At 37.7% G+C, this 16,364-nt stretch overlaps 2 protein-coding genes across 4 annotated transcripts; both read right to left on the bottom strand.

The window, feature by feature from the left end:
• Positions 1–305: 305 nt before the first annotated feature.
• LOC308109606 (hemicentin-1-like) lies at positions 306–6,035 on the bottom strand. 3 transcript variants are annotated; one of them, XR_013935337.1, is made up of 6 exons: positions 5,782–6,035; positions 2,927–3,199; positions 2,489–2,821; positions 2,070–2,330; positions 1,211–1,828; positions 306–958 (listed from the first exon to the last, which is right to left on the bottom strand). XR_013935337.1 is itself a non-coding variant. In XM_080463292.1 (5 exons), the coding sequence occupies exons 1-5, from the start codon at positions 5,852–5,854 to the stop codon at positions 1,656–1,658; spliced, it is 1,113 nt and encodes a 370-aa protein (XP_080319418.1). In that variant the 5' UTR covers positions 5,855–6,035; the 3' UTR covers positions 306–1,655. The 3 variants fall into 3 exon arrangements, 1 of the variants encoding a protein (XP_080319418.1); XR_013935338.1 differs by having other exon boundaries at positions 306–967; positions 1,433–1,828; positions 5,782–6,010; XM_080463292.1 differs by having other exon boundaries at positions 306–1,828.
• A 2,261-nt stretch (positions 6,036–8,296) lies between these two features.
• LOC308109605 (uncharacterized protein) lies at positions 8,297–12,978 on the bottom strand. Its single transcript, XM_080463291.1, has 3 exons — positions 12,824–12,978; positions 11,517–11,786; positions 8,297–10,753 (listed from the first exon to the last, which is right to left on the bottom strand). Exons 1-3 carry the CDS (start codon positions 12,903–12,905, stop codon positions 10,335–10,337), a joined length of 771 nt encoding a protein of 256 aa, XP_080319417.1. The 5' UTR covers positions 12,906–12,978; the 3' UTR covers positions 8,297–10,334.
• Positions 12,979–16,364: the final 3,386 nt, after the last annotated feature.

Below are 16,364 nucleotides of genomic sequence, written 5' to 3'. Positions count from 1 at the left end.
ATTCCACAGCAAATTTGAGGTTTCTAAATACACATAGGGTTGTGAACCCGTCAATATTTTTCAGGTTTTTGTTGTTGCGCCATTTCGCAGTTGCATGCTTAGGATTTGTATACAAGTTGTACAAAAGCTGTGCGAAAACAGCTTCGTCTTTCATTCAGCAGCAGTTTATACTTTTGTCAGACAAGACTGAATTGCCTCAAATCGCAATAAGATCGATCATTATCAAGATGGAGAAGATATATATGGTTGGATTCTCAAAGAATGACTAGAATGTCAATGAAATATGTTGCAAAGCCACTTTTTTTCGTAATAATTTATTCACATTCACACGAGACCGAAGACGATTACAGTTTCTTCATGAAATTCTTTGTATCTCCTCCATGTCACTAAGGCGACGCGAGCATGACAAAATAACTGAGGCCACAAACGTATTTATAGGAGGTGACTGTTGCTGTTGGACTGTGCGTGGGGGGAAAAAAGAAAAATTCTGAAAGTTTAGGTGGTTTCTCAAGTTGCTGTCGTGTTCAAAAAGGACTTTCACATCAAAATAATTACATTCATAGAGAAAATAAAAGCTGTTGAGCTGTTGTGTATTATGAATAATAAGCACATCCTAACATTAAAAACATTTTGTCACAAACATTATTATCACAGTTTGGCACATCTTTATATTTAATTTGTTCACCCTCTGTAACACACTCATATCTGAAAGAGCAGAGTTGTTTTTGACATCTTTTCCATCTGACAAACTTATTGAATATTGATTATTCTTGTATACCAGACTCAAATTTGTGGGAGTTATTACCAATGATTCTTTATAATTGAATGATTGAGCTTTTACGTGTGTGTATGTCTATTTATTTTCTTAGTTTTCTTAGTTTATTTAATAGTAGAATTTGACAAAAAAACAAAACAACTACAATGCCCCACATTGAAAAAAGAAAATAGTTGGAAATAGCTGGACCAACTTAATTGAATTGCTTCAAATGAATCACGTTCTTCAAACTTAAGTTATTGAATCAGATTAAGTTCAAAGAACTTGATTCATTTAGGTGTTAGCAAATTAAGCGATTCAATTAAGTTGGTCCAACTTTTTCTAACTATTTTCTTTTTTCAGTGCCATTGATTGAAGAATACAACCTTAGCTAAAAATTGAAAAGTACTTTACCAGGTGTTTCATAGATTAAAAAAATATATATATATATTTTACAGCTGCTTTACACGTTACATTATTTTAATTTGCATGTCTTGATACATAAAATGAATATAAAACTGCTGGTTTTGAAATGTTAACATTATCATGGCAGTGAACACCTCCTGTTCAACACTCAAACAAGTTCAAAACTTCATTTTTAACTTGCAAGAGACCAGAGCTGCACTTTAGCTCCAGATACTTCAGTAGATTTCCTTTTCCTCACAGAGCAGTTTGGACATCAAAACTCTCCATGTGGTCATATTTGTTTTTTTATGCCACACCTATCAGTAGACACATGACAAGAAATAAGGAGAGACACTGTTGGAGAAGTTGCAGTGTCTCTTCAGTGAAGCTTGTAATCTTTCTCACAAACTAGAACTAAACAGCTGACGTTGATCCAGCCGTGACTGTCCATCCACATCGCGCTCCTTCCTTCCTTGTGTGGTTCCAGTACGTACAGTTACCCTTCATTGGACATTGCAATGTGCCGGGCGTGGAAACGGAAAACATCCTTCAGGTTGTACTGTCCCATGCGCTTCTGTTTGTAGTAGTGCACGTACACCATGAAGACCAGACAGCAAGTCAGAACAGAAAGTACTACAGCCCCGATTATAATGTATGGAATGACGTTGACTGCAGAAATTAGGATAAAGAAGAAAAGAGGAAGAGATTATGACACATCAGAAAAATACACGACACCAAAATAGTCTCCATAAACTTTCCTCTTGATTTCACACAGGCTCGGAAAAAAAAATGCAGTAGGAGCAACCGAGGCAGAAATGTTTTGGTTGAGCTTCGGTGATTCGCTGTTCGGTGATTCGCTGTCCAATAACAAGTCATAATAACAATGGAGACGAGACAAAACAAAGCTCACCTTGGACATCCACGCTGAAATTCACAGTGGCCGTATTCCTGTTGCTTGTCGCTTTGCAGATGTACTGTCCTCCATGCTCGAAGCCCACAGAGGTGACGGTGAGAACGCCGTCAGTGTAGATGGTAGAGCTATTGCTATTGGGGAGCGTCCAGGCATACGAAGGCGGCGGGTTTCCCACGGCCGAGCAGTTCAGGTACAGAGTGCTTCCCTCTATGATTGTCATGGGCTGTGGATTGGCCGAGCCCTGCAGATACGGTCCGTCTGTGGATATCAGGAAAAGTAACACAAGTTTGAAACAGCAGTGTCACATCTAAGCAGGATTGTCTGAAGAACTTGGGTCGCTGTTGCCTTTTAGTCTTTTGTATGCTGCATGATAAGATAGTTGTTTGTAATCTCGCTGATAACCTAAGGAGACTCACAGTAAACTGTGGCATCGACTTCTTCCTCTGATGTCATGATCGGAGGGGGCTGTGGTCCATCAGGTCCCAGCTCTAACTCAGCTTGACACCTCAACTTGACTCCATCATCGTCTTTGCTGGCGTTGATGTTCAGAGTGAACATCTCGGTCACCGGTTTGCTCGTTCTGGTATTGGACGTGGCTATGCCCAACACTCTCAGTCCTCTGTAGAAGGTCACGGTAAGGTTTTGAACAGGAGCCACGTTACGTACGATACATTGCAGAGTGTACTCCTCGTCTTCAAACATCGGCCCTGTGTGGTTCGCAATGCTAATGGACACACTTTCTGGAGGCTCTGCAGACACAGTAAAAAGGAAAAACGATGTATACGTGAGCAAAACAAGGATCGGTAAATCCAGTGCTTAACATTCTGAGCAAAGAGAAACTCATCGATACTCACGATAGACGGTTACATGATGGACGACGCAACACTGCTGATGGGAATCTGTATTATAATAGCATATAGCGGATGTCTCCCATTGTGTCATGTTGCTAACCGTCCACGTCAACGTGGTTCCATTGGCACTCCGGGTTCCTATAGGTACTTCCAAGTCATATTTGTATCCGAGGCAGGCGTCCTTACATGCGACACATGTGGCAGAAGTGGAGTCGCCGTACTTCACTACCAGGGTGGATGGAGTGAAAACAGGTAGATCTGAACAGGGTTCCTGAGCTGGATGAAACACAGGAAATGTTGTATTGAACAAAGAGACATTTCCGAAAGTTATCAATAAGAAGTACATGTATTGTCTTTTAAGAACATTTCTAAGCAGAAAAGATTTGTTCAATGGGTGGGGAAGCAATGCATTGAGCCAGCAGCAAGAGGAGATAATGTTCTTCTGTGCACCGACAAATCGCATCACTGCAATTTAGTAGGGTACTCCTTGTGTCGAACTCTTCATTCATAGCTCAAAGTAATCTTCAAACTGGCTATGATTTAATTTGAATTGACTTCATTTATTGTCTGAGACATTTTATACAGGTAAACTGAATATTAGTGACAATGAATAAATATCCTTAAAAAAACAAACAATATTTGAGTATTTCTTTTTCTTTAGAAGAGTTCGACCTTTACTCAAGAGCTATCTAACAACATTACTCTAACTTACAAGCTAAAGTATAATTTAAGCAATTTAACACTGATGCAAGAAATACAGTATAGATTGGTCTATAACCAAGGTATAAATCACAAGTGACAATTCGCAAAATGGACCTTTGCATCATCTGGATAAAATCTCACATGTTTGTTTCCTTCGGTTTCATAAATTCCTTCTGTAGTGCCCCCCCGCCGCCCCGCAGTAGGGCCACCTCATGGATTTAAAACCTCTGGATTAGATAGTTTCTGTGCAATAATGAAAGAAATTCAAGTGTTTGACTTTCAGAACAGATTGAAATCTACCTTCAGGTCATTAGATTACCAGCATGATTCACACAGATGATATTAAATTATTGAGCCTAAAATCAGATGTGCCTTATTGACAATCTTCTGAAGGGGGACTGCAGCTGCCTTTTTAGGGAGTTTCATGAACCTTATGAATAAAGGTTTAAAAGAAAATGAAAACACAATCAACTATGCTGATAGAGCTGAACGACCATTAGCTTGACAATAACACACTCCAGAATATTTGGAGGGAAACTCATTAGCGCCACAGTGTGGCAACCAAGTTGTCATTGATGTTAATTAAAGTTGATCGCCATCATGGTCTTATAGGCAGTTCATTAAACTGAAAGCAGAGAGTAGGCTACGCTGTAAAAACAATGACATAATTGATCTGATATTTGACAACATTAAGTTAGAATATTGAATTTTGTCTGACTCTGTGCCAAAGAGAGCAATGTAACCAGTGGCTGTCGCCGCTACAGTATTCACTGTGTCACATCATAAGGTTGCTGACGGCTCTTTTAATCGTTCCCTCCTAAGGAGTAATAACCCTGAACACGGACCAACGGTCAGGAATTTCATTAACTGCTGAGTTGTTGTTTAACAAGATAAATGTTTCCAAACAGTGGAGATGATTCATATTTTTAAAAATTAACATTAATTTGACTTACCTGGGGATATTACGTTATTTGTCCGCATGGACTCACTATGTATATATATTTGATATATTTTAATAGTAAGCTCAATGGTTATTGTGTGGATTCTACTTTTATTTCAATGATTTACTCTTGGATTAAAGAGTCTTTATCAAATTTTGAAATAATCTGCTGGTTCAGATTTTCCTCTCGTTGGAACAAAAATAGTTGAGCATTGTTAAAAAAATGCAGAAAACCTGCTGACGCTGCACTAAAAATGATCCTAATTTAGGCTTCTGAGACCTTTTTTGTTTTTGTTCCTGCTACTCCACTTTCCTTCTCACAGTCCAAAAACATCCCAGGTGAATCGGTCTTCTTAAATTGCTTGACATTGTGAACATGAGTGTGCGTTACTTTAATATCTATCTCTGCCATACACGGGAAACTTGTGTTCCCTCCCCTCGCCACTTGTTAGTAGGTGTTGACTTCAGCTCCCTGAACTGTCAGACCGACTAACCCCACCTTTCAGTTGCTCCCTTCCTGACAAAGATACATAATAACCGGATGAAGGACTAAAAAGCTTGTCTGTGACGGCATCCCTCTTTTAAATTACTTGTAGGGGGATTGTATGTCATTGTTGTCTGATTTACAGATCTTCTTTTCGGTATTTCCTTTTATCTGTCTGGCTGGGGAAATAATTACCTTACAATAGGGTAGGAAAGGTGGGCAGTTACCTTGAGGGGTCCCCCAGAGAGGGCTAATGTCGACCCATATCAAGGACAATATGCTAAAACCCCTTCAATGAGACCCTTTTCCAACAATAACAATATGTCTTAGCTGGTGCCTTTTGCCCCCAGGGAGTCTAGAAACACCCCTGTCTGGAAAAAGATTCTCAAAATTGAAGAAGTCATGAAGACACTCTTTCCAAAAACAAATAAATAGCCATAAATTGCAAGTACCAGCAGAGACCCCCCCCCCCCCCCCACCCCCCGCCCCCCCAACCCCCGCCCCCCCAACCCCCCCCCCACCCCCGCCCCCAAGACTGTCTGGATCCGCCCCTGAAGAATGTTATGTTGAGAGATGAAAAACAAAACAATGAAACAAATTAAAAAATAAAAATAAAAGACTCCTCTCTGATGTCTGTGGTCGACTAAATAAACACTTAACAGCTGGACAAGTGAAGACAACAAACTCTGAGTGAGGGGCATGGAACTCTAAACTCAAGAATAACACACTCACAGCAGGCGAAAACGGGGACGTCCGTCAGAGTCAGTAACAGAGACAGAAAAAGGAATAAGTCCGCAGGAAACATGTTGTCCCGGTGCTGAGTCGTGGAAGAAATCCGAGGACGGATCCCGAACTGTTTCAGACTGGAAGTGAGAAGCAGCAACAACGAAGGTCCGGTAGTGAAGTGGCTGTTAAATCAGCGAGGACGTCTCTGATCCTGTGTGTGCGTGTGTGCGTGTGTGTGTGTGTGTGTGTCCAGCTCTAAATAGGAGTGAAATTGAAAGAGCGCAGTAGGTCAGAAACACTTATGGTAAGTGAGGACGTTTTCTGTGGGGGAAATTCCGGAAAGCTGAAATGAAAACCACCTCACTCTCTGATTATCTCCTACACTTTTCATTAAGTTTGGTATTTAGTGAGCTTCAGGGATATTGATAGCGATCACAAGATCAGTGTATATTTACTCTATCAGTTTTTTTTTTCTTTCCTTATTTGTTTTCGTACCTTATTCGAAATAAACATTTCAATCAATCAATCAGTGAATGAATGAATGAATGAAAGTAATTCATGTGTTTATTACTGTTTGTATGTTTTGGACTATGTGTAATATTTTACAAATTATATACCTTAAAAATGTATTAATCTCAAAAATAAACATTTTGTTTTGTCCTGATTTTATTATATTTTTCTCTCCTTTTCCCGTGTTGTCTTTTGCTCATTGTAAAAAAACTAATAATGTGATGATAGCCAATAACAATACCTGGCGATAGTGTAAAAATTTTAGCCATTGTCAAGGCAATGAAGCCTATAATCATGTAATAATTGTGTAGTGGGATATCTATTAGTCTCCACAGATTTGTGAATTATTCCAGACAGAGAGGAGTTACAGTAATCCAGTCTTGAGAAATTGAGGACGAGCTTCTCGAGGTCAGCATGAGTCCGTATTTGTTTTGAAGATGAGTCAGTCTTCTCAGGTTATCAGCACTGAGCAGAAACTATTCTGTGTGTGATCTGTGCCGAAATTAAAGTAACATGATACAGCTGACCGTAAAAGTGAAAGTGGCTTCTCTGTGTTGAATTATTTCATTCACGTGTTTTAAAAGCTCTTTATTACAACATCCGTTTTAAAAGGAAAACACAAATTACCCCTTCAACATCTGCTATAATAAAAAAACTGATCAGTTTTCAATGAATGCATTCTGTCTAATAAGACATTATTTCATGTTAAACTGTATGAAGACGACGACGAAGGATAACTGTTTTATGCTAAAAAATGCATTACAAGTGATTTAACGAAGCAAAATGTTTCTGCTGTTTCTGATAATTAAAGTCAAACGGGTGGAAAAAAAACTGGTTAAAAAAAACACTTGAACTGGATGGTTGAGAATATTTAATCAGGTTGAGTTAGTAAATTGAAATGACACTAGAGTTTCAAGTAAAAGGGTTAAGAAGTCATCAATGTTATGGAATTGTTCAGCCAGGTAAAGAGTGTGTTGTTGTGTATATCAGGGTTCACACCATGAATGCGTGTGACAAGTACATTGAGGGTTATTTTCTATCTCTGTAACCTCAAGGAAATGAGAAAGTCATGTGGTTTTTTTACTTGAAGTGACCCCAAAGCAGACTTCCTCTTTTCCCTTCCTGCGAGCCCTTCCTCCACTCAGTACCAGGAGGAGTCAGGCTCCAAATCAGCTGTCAAGTCCTCAGACCAAAGAATCATCAGACGCCTTTGGCCCCTATCTCTATTTCATTCCTCCAGCTCCACAACTGAAGTCCAAATGGTTTGGTGCATTCTTTTTCATCTTCATGTTATTTTTAGTCTGTTTATTCTGGTCAAAACCCACTTCAGGTTGGAGCCACAGGAAGTATATGAGACTCAGATATTTTAAAGGCTCTTAATTACATGGGTGAAGAAGAAGAAGAAGAAGAAGAAGAAGAAGAAGAAGAAGAAGAAAAATTAAAAAAAAAAAGCTTGTCAGGTCACACTTCAATCTGATGAAACCCAAAAAGGGAAGTGTGGCATGTCAGTGACTTTGTCAGAGGCTCAGTTCCACAATTCCAAATGTCGTGTCATGAAAAGTTCAGACTCATTGTACAAATGTGCTTCGATGAGATTAAGAATGTCTAATTAACATAAATGATACCTAAAACATATTTTAGCTATTGTTGATCAGGATGTTTGGTCACGATAGATGGTAAATCGTTTTCATTCACGCCTAAATGATCTGGATGGGAAACTTTCATTGAGGAATGTTTACATGAAAAGAAATTGATATAAAGTCAGCCCGACAATAATCTGAAGTTAAATGAAAGAGTTGTCACACAATAGTCTAATTTATAATGCCAAAATATGGATGAGATTGGCTTTCGAAGTTATTTGTATCCACATTGCTTCTAAATCTAGAAATCATGACAGTAATAATAACAATAATGCCAGACTATAAGGATCGCTATTGTCTCTTAAACCTGTAATCAATACAGTCAGTATCACTGATTTTACACTGCAGCTTGGAATGAGATTTTTCTGTGGTAGGAAAATGTTTTAATGTGAATTTCATGCAAAAGACAAGAAGTTACAGATGAACTGAGAGTGGTGATGTTTATATACTGGATGCGTCACCAGACGTATGAATGTGAGGAACAGTGAAACAGAATCACACTAAAACATATAAATCTATTGAAACTAATGTTTCTTGAATTGACTCAGTGTCAATAATCTTTTAAGCTGAGAGTGATACATAGCTCTACTTCCTGTGGATGTCATGAATGATTAAATTTGCACACTTCAATTAAAGACAAAATGTTTCTACATGTAAAAAAAGGTGGTTATTATCAATGGTTTTTTTCTTTGAAATCACACCTGTTTATTTGCATATATTATCACTTTGGTGACTTTTTGTTTTTTATAACAAAGTTCATACCTGGTGGCAGGTTATTCACAAGTCATTTTTATTGTATTGTTTTACTGAAAAGAAAGATGTATATTCATGTGCTCATTATCAATTTGAAACATAGATTATGGCGTGATATTGTTCAGTGTTAATGGCTTCAACATGGTTTGTGTATCAGTGGGACGCAATTACATTAAACAGAATCCAATGGACCTTTCAGAGTGGAAATGAAAATAACCACAGGAAACCGGACATTAAACACACAGTAGTCAAACTCGTGACCTCGTGCAGTGAAACAATATATCACGTTGACTCATGACGCCACATTGAAAAAAACACATGAAGTTCTGCAAAGTAAAGATCATTGTATGAGATCATCTGAAGGGAAGTCCATAACGTTTTAGTTCTAGAGAGGGACTTCAGGAAAGTATTAGTAAACAAAACAACAAACTGTACATTAACATCCAATCTGATCTTTAGACTGTAACTAATACACATATAACATTTAAACAGTGTTGCCACAGTTACCTTGAAAAAGTAATCCGACTACTGATTACGAGTTACTCCTTTGAAAAGTAACTTTGTTACTTCACTGATTACTTGTATTTACAAGTGACTAACTTAGATTACAAGTAACTTTTTAGTTACATCAGCTGCTGACACCCCCACCGTCTCAAAATAAAAAGGTGCTCTGTGTTCTGTGCCTGGCTTCCTGCACCTGCTGATACATATTTTAACCTTTGACCTTCATTTTTTGTTGTATTTATATCTGACTCACGGTTTTTATTATCTGATTTTTAATATTTCTGGTATTTATTTACCCGGTGACGTAGTTGTAGTTTGTTGTTGCGCTATTTATCTATATATTTATTTGCATTACCTGCTCTATGCGACCTTTTGATTGCCCCCCTCGCAGACAAATAGTCTTTGATTGATTGATTGATTGATTGAAAAAGAAAAAAATACAAAAATACTATTATATATAAGACTTACATCACTCCTATTGCTATGTTAGATTTTTCTACCGCTTTATTGAGGGTTATAAGTTCACAAGTAAATATAAAATTGATCAATTTGGTTTAATTATGTAATGACATTGAAGTTAAATTAAGATTAAAAAGAAATTGGGGGGGATATCTTAAAAGAGAAGTAATGACTGTGCAAAGGGGTAGGATCGAATAAGTCTATACTTCTTCCTTCTCCAGAAGATTCTTCTTGTTAAAATGAATTGTTCCCTTTTCATTATCTATGCCTGCACATACTTCACTTGATACTGTTCTGGATCTTACATCTTGAGTGTTCACATTAAAGGCTCACTTATAGTTAAAAATTAATAAGTCCAGATGGAGGAAACAGGCTTGAATAATATTTATTATGTATAGATATGCTGCAGTGATATTCCTAAATGAAGCATACATATTACATCATGATTATGACCGAATGATTAAACTTTCTGACGTCTTAATCTCAGATAAAAAAAAAAAAACATACGTCCTGAACATCTGGCACCATAATGTTGACTTTTCTTATTCATGCCTTCTCAAGCGACTGCAAACACAACTCATTTTGTACATTTCAGAGCTGCTCTGAAGTGGTTGTATATGTCAAGAAAGCATTTCTGTGTAGTCTATAGTTTAGTTGTGAAGATACACAGTCTTAACGGCCCTGAAAACCAAATCAAATGAGAGAAAACAATAAAAGCATGAAACACTGAACACTGAAACTTACATTCAGTTTGTTGCTGGAAGACATTAATGATCTGGCGTGGATATCCTTCACCATGGAGGTATACACAAGAGGTGGTTGTGGTCCTTCGGGCCCAAAGTCGAATTTGGCTTCACACCGGTACAGGGAACCATCATCTTTAAGGTTGGAGACTTTCAGCGAGAAGGTTTGGGTTTCTGGTGTCCTGGAACTCTGTCTGGACTTCAGTTGACCAATGGTTTCAACAGACCCGTTCACTTCTTTGTAGAAAGTCACCACAATGTTTTCAATCGGCCTGACAGCAACGACAGTACATTCCAACATGTACTGGATATACTCGAAGTCGTCGTAGAATAAATCTATTAAGTCAAAAACAACAAATGATGGAGGGCCTGCGGAGGCAAACGGGGGGAGATGGTGAGGCAGTGAAAAGGAGAGAAATACTTAAAGATGTCCGTATTTACTTTTGTTCAACTTTGAGTGAGGCTGTCTTTGTGTTGAAAAATGAAAAAGTCCACACTTGAATCCGAGCTGTCCAGAGCAGTAGGAGCTAAGTCATTACCTCCTTCTGCAGCAGAGATAAGCTATTTGAAATCTCTAGCATCGGGCCAAACCGTGATAATTCATGGCTACTGATTACATGGAAGTTTTCGTTCATCTTTTTTATGATAATGATGTAATTACAAAGTCTATCATAAACGGGGTTCTAATTTGTTTGAAATGGCTCCTCTTCTGAGTACCTATAAAACCAATTAATGTAACATTTTTTGGAGATCACAAGTGGTGGTGAGCACTATTGCAAAGCAACAACAAGCAGGCCACGAGCCTGTCACTGGACCAGAGCCTTCCTCTGTGTAGTTTGTATGTTCTCTCAACTCCGAGTACCAAAAACATGCTTCTCAGGCATTATGTGTGAGTGTGCGGGTGTTTGATTGTGTGTCTCTCTGTGAAAACCCAATGAGTTTTTTTTATTAACTGCTTAAAATTGGCCGTGGTGTTTGACAAGGTTCTGCATTAGGTTCTATCCTTTTTGTCTTCTACATATCATCATAGGGAATGTTCCTCTACAGCCGTGTGTACTGCAGTGCCATTTGTCTCATTTCTTCGGTGTCAAGTACAATTTTGAATTATAAATTCAGAAACGAGGTCACTTACTGTAAACAGTTACAGGCAGGTGGCTGCAACACCGGGTGCCGTTGTCATTGGTGTGGTAGCACGTCGCCGAAAGATCCCATTCAAGCAGCTCGTCAACTTTCCATAACATCATGTTTCCGTCTTTCCTCGGCTGGCCGACAGATACGTCCATACCGGTTCGTTCATGCTGGCAGGCCTGTTGACAGGCAGTGCACCTGAAAGAGGCTGTGTGACCGTACTGCACCACCAGACTGGGAGGACTGAATACAGGCTTATCTGCACAGTCTTCATCTGGGGAAAAGAAATTTAATTTTATTGTTATTACATAAAGCTTGCTTGGTGTACAAAAGGATTTATTTAAAGTGGAAGAATAACAGATGTACTACCATTATATCCCAAATATCTTTTGAGATGGTGGCAACTGATTCGTTTTCATGTTCCAATGTGATTGTAATTAGTTGTTTTTGACAATTTGGGAAAAAGAAATCTCATCCACTTTGCATTTGAATTCTACAAATCTTCCCAACTTTGTTTTCTTTTTCAAGGTGAGGTTGTAGATTTAGCTTGTACAGTATTTTTGTTCGATGCCTTTTTATTATTTTTCTCTTTTATATTTGGTGTATTTCGCTATCAGATTATATATATATATATATATATATATATATATTTAGTAATGATTCACTGAGTTCATTGCACACATTATGTCTCTTTTGTGGTTCTGGCTGTTCCACAGTTTCAGTAAACATCCCAACTGTTGACATTGTGTTAGTTGCACACGGACTAGAAAAACAAAGATTACAGAGATTACTTTAGAAAATGACACATATAGGATCACCAATTGCAATAAACAATGAAAATTCATGTGCGTAAAGGTAGAATATATTAATTCCACAGAGGAAGAACAACCTGAAACCCAAATCCAAAAGGATGCATGCTGAGCGCACAATAAAATCCAAATAATTTGCCAGTAATCTCCCGACTGAATGGCTTTCACTGTTTCACAACCCCCCAATGTTGAAATTGGGGTCAGATTGAAAATGAAGTATCTGCGTATCCAGCTCTTACAACAGTAACATGCTGCTCACACGACATTAAACATGACAGCATGCCGAATTATTGTGTATCATCTCTAGTTCACGTTTAGAAAGCAGCAAAGTAAATACCAACATTCTTCATGAAAAATGTAACAGAAATTATAAGTCTTTTAGTGAGGTAAAATAGCTAATATGAGTCCATAACCAGATCTACATTTAAAAAACAAAATCCATGCCAGCAGATTTTTAGGTTTTTTCCAAATTGTCTGTAAATATTTATTAATAATTTCTCACCGCAACTGGATCCATTCAAGCCACAGATGAAAGTCATTGTAGTTAAACTCAGAAGGGTTATGTGGAAAGAAATCATCTTCATTCTGGTATCAAAACAGTCCAGTATCCAATCTGTGAAACAGTGATGAGACAATGGGCGTGTGTGTGTTATACACCGGTGTGCGTTATAGCCCCGTCCTGTAGTGGTTGTGTAATTTGGGACATGGGGGACTCTCCTCTCGCAAATGAAAACGTCATAATTGCAGCCAGATGCACCAACAGAGGCCAGTTCCACTGCATTGAACCGTCTTCTTCTCCTTCTTCTTCCTATTATAAAACTTAAATTTACTCTACCAGAAAACATCTTTAAAATATACTTTCCATAAAACGTACCACTTCTGCACAGAAAATAAGCAGATACACTAAAACAAGACCATTACCACTCATTTCCACAAATTTCCAACCCACAGTTGCTGGAATCCATCACACCAGAGTCCATATGTTTACGTACAAACTGGAAATTTGTCGCCATCAGACTGATTGTTCCAGTGCAAATCGAGATCTCGTGAGATCGAGTGTAAGAAAATTAATCTTGCTTTTGGAATCTTCGTCCGTTTCCGTGATGCTAAGATGTCAACAAACCCGGGTATCTTTCATGAAATAGAAATACTGGAAATAATGTGTTTGTCCGAGTGTAATGACACATTTTGTTCAGAAAAGTATTGGCAATGTATTAGAGACGTACATCAACAACTGAAACTGGCTCCTAAATATTTTTTTTCCCCCGCGTGGATTCTGATAGAATAACTTTAATATACAATTACTTATTTGCACAGAAACACAGGAAAACATTTGTAATTGTTGTTATTCAAATGTAATAATTTATCATTCATTATTTCCCCCCTTTGGAGTTAAAACTGAGCTGTATGAGGCCGCAAGTGAGATTTTAAAGGCCCGGCTGTTTTACACGACTCCTCGACTTTGCATTTTCATTTCAGAAAAGTTCTGCATTCACACAGCAACATTTTGAAAAATGTCTGTTTACACAGAAACGGCAGAAAAGCAAAAACAAAACAACAACTATGTAGTTAGCCTGCCGGGCCACGAGTTGGCGCTGTTGTTTTTGTAATGAAACACACATGCGAGCGCACTATAAACATTGGATTATTGCTTCACTATGTGCATTCCCAAATATCTTTATGGTGATGTCACCGAGGAGACGGTTCATGTCAGTGGTGTAACACATCAATAAAAACCTGTTTCCTTTGTTTCACTGTGGTTTATGTAATCCTCACAGGACAGGCCGGATGACTGTCGGGGATAAATATTCTCCAACAGCTCACAGCAGCTTTTCTGTCTGTGGGTGGAGAACAGTGTTGATGGTTTTAACATTTTTATATCTTCGTTTCTGGGTCTTGTTGTCATTTTATTATCATAGTAGGTCATAGTGAAATGATTTCACATTTTTTTAGTTGTTTTGTTCACCTCTGACTTTTTTATTAAACTGATGTTTTACTGATTTCATAAGATGAGAATCTAAAGCCTTTGATGCGAAAAAGTAGGATTACTTTGTCTAAAACTTGTTTTGCTTTTAGACAGAATGACTAAATAATACTTTTTTTCTCCATATGTATTTGTTGAAATCTGCTTTAATTTTTGACGTGGCACTTCAGACTTATGTCTGCACTCTGACAAAGTCTAAACTCAGTTTACAATTTTACACATTTCTTTCTCAAACTTTGCTCTGTTATTTTAAATAAATAATATTTGAACAATACAGCAATGCAAACAGCAGGCGCACACATTTTACCTCAGACTTAAATCCCTGGGCGAAGACTTTCAATTAACTTCTGAACAAACTAACCAAGAAGTTGATACACTCTTCTACATGACAGCACTTGTGCTCAAAACTATAGTTTTTGACTGCTTGTGCCAATACTGCTTTAAAATCAGCAAATTAAACAGTTCTGCTTTTGTTTAATGCCAATTCTTTAATCATTTAAAAATTGTAGTGGACAAACGAAATGAATACCACCCTGAATTCGCCAACATTTTCAACCCTACAGGATGCCATTTTGATGGGAAAATGGAAAACACTCCAGTTTTAGGTGTCTGTTTGCTCGACAATGGTGCTCGGAGGCACTGAAAACAGAACTTTTTGAAACGCGGAACTTTTCAAAAATGCTCTGACTCCATTTTCACAGAAACGGGGAAAACGCAACTATTTGGAAACGCTCCATCTCTGTGTGGGCAGAGGAAATGCCACGACTAAAACATCACCATGTTCATTGATATATAAAAAAAAAAAAAGATGGATGCATCCAGGAGAAATGACCAACCGATCAGGAGATATTAAACCAATACTGCGATATTGTGAAGAGAAGTACATGTTATACAATCGTCATGGAATGCAATCATTTGGGAATTATAGCCTCTGTTCTTCCAGCACACAGCTGCAGTCTCACTGGGTGGGATGCAGCAGTACTTTTAGTCAACATGTCACATTACACACAACTAGTCAACTCTCACAACCTGAGGTGATAAATAAATTCAAAAAAGTAACTAAATTAAACAAAAATTTACGTGGGTATAAAATGAAAATTTGATGGGTGCAAATGTATAAACTTTTGGGTAATTTCAATAAATACAGCGCACGTCATAAAGTAATCTGTTAGATTTCAAGCACAGACTTACATGTTGTTGAAATAAATGTTCTCTATGGTAGCTATAATTTAGTTTGTAATATTTAGGATTACTTACCACAGCTGGGCCCCCGTGAACTGTTCAGAAAAGTCATCAAATTTACACTCAGCAAGTATCACGTATACAAAAATCCTCTTGATTTTTGGATACGTGATACTTGCTGAAAAAATACGGACTTCCAGAGTTTTGCCCTGTAGAAGTTACATCATCTGGAACATCAGCAGAGCCAGAAACATTCAGAGACCTGAAGCTTCGCTCCACAGCTGCTGCATTGGCACACAGAACTGCACTTGTGTGTTTTTTTGTGTGTGAAAAACAATGTTCTGCACATCCAACAACCATTTATCAGTTTTACAATCCTCACAGCACATGCTGGAGAAATGTGCCTGCCTCCAAAAACACAGCTGCATCTTCTAATATTGTTGAAAATCCATCAGTACCCTGAAGACCTGACAATCATTTTGAATATTTACCTCATATAACGTCTGAAAAACTTCTTGAAAATGTCTGAATTACTCTGTGAGGGCAGAAGCTGAGAGGAAAACTACATCACTCATTGATTTTAAAACATATGAGAGAATTTATAGTTCAACATGTCATGAAAACACATGTTTGATAAGCTACAGCAACAAGTCAACTACTGAGTATGATAAAAACTGATTTTGCTGACATTACTTTTGAGTTACATAAACATAAAGGGGAAATAACATTGGAAATATACTGGAAATAAAGCTACTATTTATAGAATTGGGATATAAAATCATACGTGGTATTATGCCGATTATAAGAACGTTTGTTTGCAGAAAAAAAACTATTACAGGAGCAGATTGTTTTTTTAAAATGTTTAATCAAATACTTT

Source organism: Lipophrys pholis, assembly GCF_963383615.2.
Source record: "Lipophrys pholis genome assembly, chromosome: 5".
NCBI lineage: Eukaryota > Metazoa > Chordata > Actinopteri > Blenniiformes > Blenniidae > Lipophrys > Lipophrys pholis.
Note: the sequence above shows the minus strand (reverse complement) of the source record. Positions and strands in the feature narration are given on the sequence as shown.